The sequence below is a fragment of the Rhipicephalus microplus genome, chromosome 4 (assembly GCF_043290135.1).
Source record: "Rhipicephalus microplus isolate Deutch F79 chromosome 4, USDA_Rmic, whole genome shotgun sequence".
Classification (NCBI taxonomy): domain Eukaryota; kingdom Metazoa; phylum Arthropoda; class Arachnida; order Ixodida; family Ixodidae; genus Rhipicephalus; species Rhipicephalus microplus.
The window spans coordinates 174220341-174232343 of NC_134703.1; the positions used below are offsets into that span (position 1 = coordinate 174220341).

Sequence of the window (12003 nt, forward strand, 5' to 3'; positions counted from 1 at the left end):
TGCGTTCTACACTTTATCACCTCCGAGACTGGCCCGCATCTTTCTCCACAGGCTGCTCTCCTTGGTTTTTAAAGATAACTGCCAGATGGCGCTTGTGTCTAATGTGCCTCGATGCGCTCGTTCGCCTTCGCTACACGCTCGAGGCACTCTTAACGCAGCGGCTCCAAAATACCCTTCACGATTGTCTTGCGCAGAACATCAAATAAACGTTTTGTTCACTCTCTTCAGAGGCAAGACTATCGTTTTTCGACTACATTTCCAGTGTAACATGCAGATTTGGAACCAATTGTCTCCTTCGGATACGCGGCCTTTTCAATGCGATCACATGCGCACGCATGAACAAGTTCCCGCCTTCATGGCGATGTCTGTCTTGACCGAGCGATGTCTTGATCGAGCACACCATGTTCAAGTCAGCCAATTGCTGATAGGACGGCTGTAAGGAGGGATTCTTAAGCTTCTTCTGTCATTTGTCGAGAAAAGAGAAAACAATATTAAACTGAACTGGAAAATACACTGTGAAGTCCAGGCTACGGGGGTGCTGCACTATGTAACTTGGCTCGCGTGTTCTAGAGAGCATTTACTACTGATCGGCGGCGTTATTCTCACCATGCTCAAAATTGTTGCAGGGCACCTTTAGAGACGAAGCTTAAGGTTGCCCCAGTTTTTAAGAGAAAGTTTTGTTGAGCTTGTTGGTGTTTGTTCCTAATCAACTTTCGGGCGCGATAAAAAAAGAATTACAAGACAGTTTATGGGACGGGAACTCTGCCCCGAGTCATCTCTCGCGATTGCGTTTTTCTTTGGCGCCTTAACATCAAGTTTGTGTCCATCATATGACTTACGGAACGCTTCATTGGCCCGTACGGGAAGAAATGGGGGTTGTTAAATCTGCTAATTGCTCTAGTGTGTCTTTCAAGAATGTTTTCAGCTAACAGGACCACGGCTATATAAGGCTCTCTATTTACGAGCGTTTTATCTATGTATTTAAACGTGTGTGAAACACCATTAAAAGCGTGAACTTCGGAGCTAGTTTCAAAAGCAGTGCCACCACTGCAGAGCAGTTGACACGAAGTTCTAATTGAATGCGTTTACTTCTCCGCTTGTTGAGTAATCCTGTGCTAAAAAAAGGCTTGAACTTTTGAATCATCGATGCAAACACTTGTTGTCACAGTAAATCAGTAAAGAATTACTATACATCTAACAATTCATTGTTTTCTTTAGTCTAACCACTTCTACTTTCATACTCAACATTTTGATATGTTCCAGATTTATTGCAGCATGCACTACACTACAAATCACCTTGCATTCATCTGCAATGAAAGGTCGTTATTCTGACCTCTAATATTTGAAACAATTGGGTCATATAAACGTGCGTCTCTCATAATTATATGGTGGTTTAGGAACTGTAGACCCTATAATAGTTAATTAATTTAAACGTGTTTTCTAGCCCTATCATGCATACGCAAAATATTTAGAGATGAAACTTTTCTTAGTTCGACTATGTTTAGCCTCAACTCTTCAAATGCAGATGGTTCTTGAAGTGTGGCAAGCACAAAGCCGCGCAAGTGCACGTGCGATTCAGAGGGAAATAAATGGTACTTGCGAACAACTTAAGCCCCCGCAAGCCTTCACGAAAGCGTGGTTGCCATTCACGACTGTGCAATAACGATCCATATATATTCTGCAGCGAATTTTATGATCAGCAGTTTCGTTTTATGGGCGTAGCTCCTTAAGCCGTATGTCATGCGTCCACAATTTATGTATTAGTAAAAGTAGTAGTAGTCATCTTAGTACTATGTAGCCACCTGTCACTGGATGTCGGTACTTGTGTATGATGCATATGTGATGAAAAGATGCGAGATGAAGATACTCGGAGTGGTAACTAGATGGACGGATGGACGGGTGCATGGACAGATGCATGTGCGGACGGACGCATGACAGATGCACGGACGGACGGATGGACGGACCAATGGACGTGCAGACGGACAGATGGACGATGAACGAATGAACAAACAAATGCACGAACGAACGAAGGAACGGACGCACGGACGCACAGATGAACTGATGGACGCAAGGATGTACAAACAGACGGACGAGCGGACGCACAGGCGGCCGCACGGCAGCAAGAACGAAGGGACAGATGGAAGCGCGGACGGACGGACGAACGCTCCCCCCACTCATCATCATTGACTGGATATGCAGTGATTTTTTGTACATTCCCGTACAGCAACTCAAGTAACACGTTTTTACGCAGTACCATCACCAGAACTCTGAGAAGGGATTCTCGTTCGGCCATTGAGAGTGTGTGAGATTACTGCGACCAATTCTTGTCAGGGTGTAGAGTGTCGTGTAGAGCTTGTAAGAGAGCTTATCCGCGCAGAGTCGTACAAATTAAAGTACAATTTTTATGAGAACTAACAGACAATAATGGCACAAGAAGTATATGCTATGTCATTAAAAGTAATTTAAATATAAATGTGAAGAAAAAAAGTGAACAAAAATATAACTTCTCACTGGCAGGATCTGAACCAGTGACCTTCGTATAACGCCTCCGATGCTTTGCCACTGAGCAATGGTGGTGGTCATTTCTCTACCCATAATATAGGGTATATATGTGCATCTAAATGTGCGAGCGTCAATCAGTGCTGCCTGTTGCCATAGCGATGTCTGTTCAACACTGTTTTTTGCTTGTTGGCGTCAGGTAGCACGTGATATTATTAAAAGCTGGAAGCTTACCAATAATACTTCACATACTACCTGAACGTTGTCTGTCTTAACGAGATACTTCCTAGGAATGAAGGAAAAAAGTGCACACTTGAGGGCTCGTTTTTTGACTGTGGACGCAGGAGGCACTCGTGCCTTGAGATCATATGATTGCGTCTTTATAGCGAGATTGTTGCCATCATAATCTAATCAGTGACCACTAATTACATTACGTAACCACCATGATAAGTACACACCACAGCAACATAGGGACATGAACAAATCACAGACGATAATGATTACGCAAACGCGCACATATAATATCAAGACCTGCTGATATCGAACAATGTAGCTGCCGTTCTAAGGCTATTTATACTCCTACTTTGAAATTCACACTGTGTACTGGTGAGTAGCTATAGAATTTATAAATGTAAAGAGCGTTTTGTACACATTATTGCCTGTGCTTTTATATATGTGTGTCATCACCAGAGGCCGGATTTTTAGGCACTAAAAAGTGTGTTTTAGGTGCCAAAGACAGCAGGTAAAACATCGTTTCAGGCCCCCAAATCCTGATTATAGGCACGATAAGTTTGTACGAAAATTCAATTATTCCAAAACAACGGCGTCGGTGACGTGTATCCAAGGAAAGAAGCAAAAAATGATTTTGTTTAGGATTGCAGAAATGTACCTGGTTCAGAAATGTACCAACAATTGAACGTAGGCATGCATTTTCCGTGCGATTCGCAGTATGCCATTTTTCATTTTATCGTCTATGATTGTGCGTCAAGTGTCTACACTTCAATTAACACTCTCATGGGTCTCTCTTGTTTTGTTGTGGCTGGGAAGAGCAGCACAGGAGCAATTAACCAGACCACTGATACTCCAGAATAGAGGGATGCTAGGTATAATCGCGTAGGATCAATTCCTCTTCTATCGGTGAACACCATAAAGGGCTCCTCGATAAGTTTGGACATTTCGAGCTGGCAAGCGTAATGTTGCACTCGGCACTCCGGATCATTCCTGTTAAGACTTGCAAAATTACATGTCCCAGAAAAACGCTCAATATCTTATGAATGGCACTTGCCCTTCTTGCGGGCGTGGGCCTCAAGATCTAGGGAGTGACGTACAGCAAGGAATGGTCCTGTTTTTACGTAGCTCCTTTACCTTGACATTGGTGGGCTGACGTCGCATTCCGTATACGCTCTTCATCAGAACTTCGTTAAATGCAAGCTATATCTAGAAGAACAGACGAAAAATGTCCCGTCTCCTGTTTACATTCTGCATTATAAACGGTACCTCATTAACAGCGTTGAACGTGTTTTTATTTGGCATGTGCGATTTGTTCGTTCTGTTCTGTAGCATGTATGAGGAATACTTTGGTTTGGGCTAGCTACTTCATATCATTTGGAAGGAAAGCGCAAAGACAAAGGGAAAAGAAACACAGCGCTCTTCGTATTTATGTTCCTTTTACCCGAAGTATTTGCACTGCTTTTTCAAAATCAGTGTAATGAATGAAAGCTGAAAAAAATAAAACACGCAAATGGAATTTCAGATTGTTATTTTGATTTCTGTTTTGAATAGCCTAAAAATGTTAATCACTAATCGGCCCTCGTTTCACGTCCGCCTTGTTGCACCAGTCGCTATAGGCTGCTCCGCTGCTGACCCGAATGCCGCGGGTTCAATTTTGGCCTCAGCGGTCACAACTAGTTGGAGGCGAAAAAGTAAATGCCCGTGTACTGCGCGATGTCAGTGCAGGTTAAAGAACACCAGGTAGTAAACATTTGTGGAGACCTCCCCTGGAGCATTTCTCCTATTCATATTGTGGTTTACTTTACGTAAAACAACACATACTACCACTCCTACTACTACTATATACTATTATCACGACTACTACTACTACTACTATTACCCCTTTTCGTTTGCGTTATTCTTCTCGTCGTTCCTGCATCGTGCCTTCACCAACCCTGACAACGCTTAGCTTGCGTTTGGTGCGTCGTCTCTGACTGCAGTTTCAACCGGAGTGACGTGGTGTATCGCGGTCACAACACATGATCCTTGCCAGCCTCTCCTAAACTACACACACTGGTTAACCCAGCCCACAGAAATTGGTAAAACACAACAGAGAACGCTGAAACGACACAACATCAATAGCGTAGGAGTACAAGTAAGCTGGGGCACGTCCTGCACGCGTGACCTTGCTTACGCATGTTGTTGTTGGTGCGTATGCATTATGTTATCCTCCAGACCGGATTTTGAAGAGAACAGGGAAGGAATGAGACTCGCGATGGCTACATAGAAGGAGAGATAAGAGATTCAAGCTTGCTTCTTTGCATCATGCTTTGGTGGATCGTAGCGAACCGATTTGAAAAATCACCTTGGTAAAACGCTTTTCATTGGGCACGCAAGAACTGTTAATGTCTAACTACAACTTATTATGACACCTAGACATGTACGCTCAAACAGTAAATTACAAACAAAACAAAAGCCGCGTGCACATCACACTTTTCCCGAAGGTGCTGCAGCAGAAGGGTTACAATATTAAAGAAAACACACCTTCATTGACGCAACAAACAATTTTTCCTTTTGTAAGCCATTTCCTTTTGTCATGAAACTAACGGGAAACAAATTAATAGAAAAATTATTTCTGATACGACTTTCTAAAATTTTAATTATACCATTGCGCGAACAGGACTGTTCAAGTACATTCATTTTCGAATGCGAGTTTTACCATGAAATAATTGACGAAGAAGTTTAACTGCAGTTTATTTCGACGCGATTATAGTATTTCCCATCCTAGTTCATTCTTTATATTTTTATAGCTGTCATTTTTGAGTAATGGCTTAAAACAAACCTTGAAGCTTGATTCCGTATTTTTTCCTGTTTTTCACCTAAAGAGAAATGACAAGGGATCTCATATGGAACAAGCGTATTCAAGCATTCAAGCGTATTCATGTACTTGGCTTATGTATGCCAAGTACACCGTTGATTGCAAACATGGCGGCGCCTGTCTCCTGCTTAGATGTATAAAGTATAACGATTTAGTGACCTTCGCATCCACTTAATCCACCAGAGCACTGCATGAGTGGCCCTCCATGGTTTTTCATTCGTTCTCCAGCTACCCGTGGCTGCCTAGAAATACCTGCTGTTCCTTTCCCACCACAACATCCAGGTTTTCAGGGTGGTTCTTCATTTTATTCAGGGCACTGGACAGCTGTATGTAGAAAGTGGTCGCCGCGTTCTCAGTCATAGACGTCACTTTTATTATCTTACCCTATCTTTCATTATTTCTCTTCTTTCCCCTGCTGACGCTGAGACATGCTTCCACTTAGGGCTGCAGAAATAGCGTCTTTTGCACTTCCCATGCTACTCCTGCAATCGCTCGCAGCATGTAAGCTCTGCCTTCGTTGTGTTTGGAAATATCAATGTTGCCTTTTTTACATGAATAATGGTTTCACACCACGCTCTAAAAGAAAACTTTAGCTTAAACAGCGCTCATATTGGCGCTCAGTTAGAAAATAGGTATGTATAGGCACTTATAGGCAGTTAGGCATGAACACCCAAAATAGGCAGTTATAGGCACTATAAAAACGCCACAAAAGTCCTTCTTAATCTCTAATTCATACTCGTGTATCGAAATGACACGATAGGAACGCAAGGAACAAAATAGGCATTTGCCTATATTCCGGTCTGTAGCCATAGTCTAGCACAAATTATTGATTCCAAAATAATTGACAAAATAGGACTCGTTTAAATTTTTAATAGTGTCACGATTACTGCAAGATTACTAACTTTGTTAGAGAATGTGCTGACCAGGCAAATACGATAGGCAGCGGGAGACCTGCCCCTATGGGAACTGGCAGTGTGGTTATACTGCACGAGATAATCCACCAAGCTACTATCCCGCAACCATGATTACGTGTTTAACTTAGTTTGGCAGTTCTTGTCGATTTGGTGACACCAGTTTCATGTTGTTAGAATTATTTTCAGCTCAATAAAGCTATCAAGTTGTACCTTTCCTAAGCTGAGGAATTGTAGGAATCGAATTGACCTGCCTGGCTATTCGCAGAGGGGGATTGGGCTTACGTTTTTTTTTACTCCAAAAAATGGATAATAATGGAATTAGAATAGAATGGAGGTAACCATTCCGCAACACAGCAAGCAACCCATCACCATCAGAGGAACGTGCATAGATCTCGTATTCGCAAATTTCAAACTCGAATCTCTGCAGTAAACGTGGCCACGCCACACTCACTGAACACAGAGCTATCGTATTCAAGATGCCGCGCGCACCGGCGCCAGAAATCACGTGCGATCTCTAAATAAAGACGCAGCAACCCTGTACACACGTTTTCTTTTTTCTTAATTCAATTCCTTACTTTAACTTTCATTGAGTTTGTCGCCGAGTGAAACGAAACGAAAACTCGATGCACACACCCCGCGATGCTTTCGCATCCCATCATGGTTGCTCGTATAGGAAATTTATTTGTAATTTTTTTCTGGCCCAAAAAAGTATCGTCATAAGCGCTTAGTAATGTTGGTGGTGGAGGACCGTATGTGTAATATTGCGCTTCAATGTGAATGAAGCGGGAATAGAATGAACTCTTACTTTATAATCAATTCGGAGACAAACGTGACTCAAAAGCGATCAATAGAAGTGCCAATTAACCACGATTAAAGTGAACAAGGAGTGATTTGAACGAACTAATATTGTGTCCACCAGCGACCTACGTAAGGTAGAGTTGAGAGACACAACGACTTTTATGGTGATTGCCTCTCATGAGAGTAACTTGTCGGTGCAGGTGCGGGTGAGTTACATGTCTGGCGAGGCCATGGTACCGCCGACGGGAGGCCTCAACATCGCTCCCGGCGCCAAAGTGCACACGGCTCGAAGCGGCGGCGTGCTGTGGCGCGGCCTGCTGGCGCTGCAGCGTTACCGTTTGCTGCACCTCGGCAGGCACTTGGGGCTCTACACGCTCCTGCTTCTAATGGGTTCCTTACTCTTCCTCGTGTTTTGCGACCGAGTGGCGAGCGTTAGGATGCCCTTCCCACGCACTCTGCCCAGGACGCTCCTTGACCCTATTGCACTGCGCGAAGGTATGCCATTTCGTACGCAGGCTGATTCTAAAGTCGAAAAAGGACAGCAGTGATGTCACTATAGCAAGTCACAATACATGAGTTAATAAACCATAAGAAGCAATTCGAAAAAGTTTAAAGCTAGAAAGAAAATATTTTGTGATAATATATCGACGACCTTTGCTTCTTTTCATCCGAGTCATGCAGACGTCTACGCTGTGGCAATACATGGGAAGGCATCTAGATGCTGGTACCTTCATAAGCCAAAGTGAAGGTTATCTGTCTAAAGACTTTTTTATTTACAAATTTAGTGATGAATCTGAGGAGGTCGAACTGTGCAATAAGCGTGTCTACAGAATGCTGCCGCAACAAACAAAAATGCTTTTGATTCGAGAAAAGCTATATTCATTCCAGGAGGGTCTAGTTAAATCTGGGTAACTCAGGGTCAGGAAACCTGAAAAGAAACGTCAAGTGTGACATCATTGCAAGAATGGCACGCCATAGTCAACACTGACTCTCGAAGCCACCGCGCATGGCTTACTGGCATCCCAGCGAGACTTGCAAAATTGCGATACTAGTAAAATGTGAGGCTTTCACTCAAACTGGATGGCTGTGGTACGATGTTGAATGTAACATTTCTGTACAGGTCATGGACCTCCGACATGTTGATGCACGAATCGATTGGCACATCGATTGCAGAGGCACAGAATTAGGTGTCATTGCTGGCACGGGGTGTGTAGTCATGAAGATCCGTTTTTCAAATAAAATAATTCTGCGAGGCACAGTCCTTGAGAGGAAGCCTGGTACATCACACAAGCGTTCCCCTGTATTCGCGAGCACGATGAAACATTTTGCCTGAATGCAACCCGGACGAGACAGGCAGTAACTAGATGGGTTATGACGTATTTTCTCGCGCCGATAGGTAAGTAGCATAATCACTAAGAAGCGCAGACTGCGGATATATAGCGTTACACATAATAGTGGTATCACTGCTTCTCAGCCCTAGTAACAGAATAAGAGAGAGCATCCAAATAAATACAGCATTCACGGCGATTAGCCGGATGGTGCGGAGTCTGCCCTGCGACTTCTGTGGACCAGAATAATGTGTTATCATCATCACAATGCACAGCAATACCAACTCGCCACTATGCATAATTTTTTCACAATAGATTGTGTAAAAAAATATATGCTCTAGAGCTGGCAGTCGAATAGAAACAGAGTTTCGCCTCAAGGGCGAAAGCATGAATGTGATAGGAAGAAATTATGTCACAGGAAGAACGGCAAGAAGTCAGAGACTCGCTGCGCGCTTAAACTCAGAAAGACGCAAGAAAGAAAAAACACAAGTATATACTCAAGTCGATCCTGACATTTCACAGTTGTTACTTCAACTGGCCCCTGCTTTGGCTCTTCTGCACCTGGCAACCATTTTCTGTGGTAGCACAATCAAAGCTACGTGGGCGGTGCTTCGGTGCATCTGCTACGACGCCAAGGAGTCCGTTTACAGACAATTTTGGTTTCAGTTTAAAGCACTTGCAACGTGTGCGTTTTCATGCTAATATCACGGCTTTTGATGGTCGAGAAATAACATTAGGAAAATCAATTTATATATAGTTTGATTGAAAGCTATTACAAGTCTTCATACACCTACTGCTCAAGAATAAACACCTAAAATCAAGGCTAAGCTGTTCAGAAAATCAAACTTCATGACGGTAGACGCTACCACCAGTTATATTACCACGTTCGTTGCGAGTACCATATACAGTTGCCGACATTTGTTCTGGAAAACTGTAAAATATCTTGTATTGCAACGGAACGAAGGTATCACTTTATTTTATTTATAGCGTCAGTTTCTTTTCCAAAAAATAAATGGCATTGTCAAACGGTAAAGAGGCCATTATTGAAAATTTTTCTTTTTGGTCCTTTCTTTTTGGTATTTTGCTGCAGTTTGGTGCACACAGAGTCGGTATCGTCGTTCCCCTAAATATGGAGACGTCAAAAATCACTAGGTCTGTGCTGAAGGCGCAAGCAGAGTCACAGTGAAAGCTGACTGACATTTGCAAGGTACCCACTAAGCCATAAACCATAATTCCTCTCATGTAGAAAAGCACCCACTTCCTTCATCATCCTTTTTCGGAGAGGCGAAGTACCTGCTACAAAGCTTTGTGCTCTTTGTCGATGCGGTGGCCATCACTGACAGATGACGAATTATTTTTGGCTGAGCCCTTTACAATGACTTGTAAGCATTCAACAACGCACTCTTTACGTAATAGACATTGTTTGACCTGGGTAACATAATCCGCATTGGGTTACGCCTGGTTGCTATTTAACTTTTTTACCACACGCTATAACACATGTTTATGTGCTTTCTTATCGAGACAAGGCATGTAGAGGGTCTTCTTGGAACGAAACTTCGACAGCGGCATGGCTCTGTGGTAGAATTTCAGTTATCTTGGAAAGCACCCAGTTTCCAACCTCACTCCATCCTCAGTATTCTTTTTTACTTAGTTTTTTTTTCGCGATTGATAGCGGTTACGGACCCCTGCGGCGGCGGCGGTGGACAACTACGACAGCAACAAGGACGCTTGTTGGAATCTCATTAAAAGCTTTCGCTGTAAAGCTTTTTGTAGACGCTCATTTTATTTTGTCAGGGGGAGCGATGATATCGACTGGCATAATGAATGTTGGCAACGATTGGGCACGAGCAGGCCTCTCACGATTGTAGTTCCAAGAAGGTGAAATGTGTCCCTGCGCTAATAGACAAGAATGCAGTTATTGCTCACTAAAACTTATGCTGTCATTCACATGATATACATGAACTCGTCTTTTTTCTTTTGCCCAGGAGAAGCTTCTCATTTACTGTTGATTTTGTCATCGTATATCACCCTCATGGCCAAGCCCTATGAATGCCTTTGATCGATGACCCCGATGAGCACAATGTCACGGTTCGCGATCTTTAGCGTTATTTGTATCATGGGTATTAGCCAAACGAAATATTGAAAACGTATGCAACGTAATTTATGAAATGCTTAACTTATATTACGCACTGTGTAAAACTGGCTGATAATTCTCAAGAATACTAGTCACCGGCGTCACCGTCAAGGTAGCTACTGCAATGTTAGACCCGCTAGCGTTGGTTGTATAACTGACAAACAACTTCCTTTCCTATCAACGCGGGCAAGTTATAGGAACACTTCACAACACACCGCCGGCTTCGTTTCCTTGTGGTCGATGAATACAGGTCCCCTAGCGAACACACGCTAGAACAAGTTCATATAAGCAGTTGAGCTGAATTTGACTTGCAACATAATAGTAGGTGGCTTCATAAGTTCAAAGATTGCGCGAGGTTTTCAACAGCCCTTATTTGCACTGCTAAAATCAGTTCTCTCACAAGGGGCATTAAATAAAGGATATTATATTTACTTGTTGAAGTAAAAACAAGTTGAAGCCATGCACAATCTTTGAACTCGTGAGGTCTTAGGCTTCGGCGTTGCAAGTCATTTTCATCGAACCAGCACACCTGTTGCAATACATAGAGTTTACTATAAATACCGTAGAGGGAATTCAGCTGCTAGTGTATATGGAAGGTGCAAGACACTGTGCTTCAGAAGGCATGGTAATGATGGGTGGTACACGGATTTGTATACGCATCGTTCTATTGCCTCCGTTTGACTCCCTGGGGCTTGAACTCACCTTGCTGCAAAACGAAGTTCAGCAAAGGCTTAGCAGTGACGATTCACCACCTTGACTGTCGTGAGTAAAAAGACAAAGATGACAAAGTTAGAGGAGAAGCTCGCGTAACAGGCACGAGCGCGGGCAGGGTGCAGCACACGGCTCGAAGTGCGTGACTCGAGCCGTAATGAAAGAGTAATGCGCGATGAGCTGGCATTGCTTGCGCGGCAAGGAAAGAAGACGGTCGCATCGGGAGCTGCGTTCTAACGATGGGCGCAGCGGACATTTGACTTTTGAGACCGCGACGCTGGCACTCCGTGGCGTGACCGTTGACTTCGGCGATGTTCGAACGAGGCTCCTCGGAGGTGCTGCAGCATTTTTCCGATGGTCTGGATGCACAAACCGCAGTTCCTCTTCAAACGTCAGCTCGCAGTGATACCCAGAACACCACGTTTTCACTTCGAGAGGGCCGGTCTCGTCCAAGGACTAAGGGCAGACCACAAGCTGCCACGTCACCGACTTCGACGTCGGACAGCGTGACCACGAAATTGGCTAGATCTA

At 43.6% G+C, this 12003-nt stretch overlaps 1 protein-coding gene across 1 annotated transcript in view; it reads left to right on the forward strand.

The window, feature by feature from the left end:
- LOC119172954 (phospholipid-transporting ATPase ABCA3-like) overlaps positions 1-12003 on the forward strand; it is a 170740-nt gene that overhangs the window by 157374 nt on the left and 1363 nt on the right. The window contains exon 11 of the mRNA XM_075893211.1: positions 7500-7794. Within this exon, the coding sequence (XP_075749326.1) occupies positions 7500-7794 (295 nt within the window). The remainder of the gene's footprint in view (positions 1-7499; positions 7795-12003) is intronic.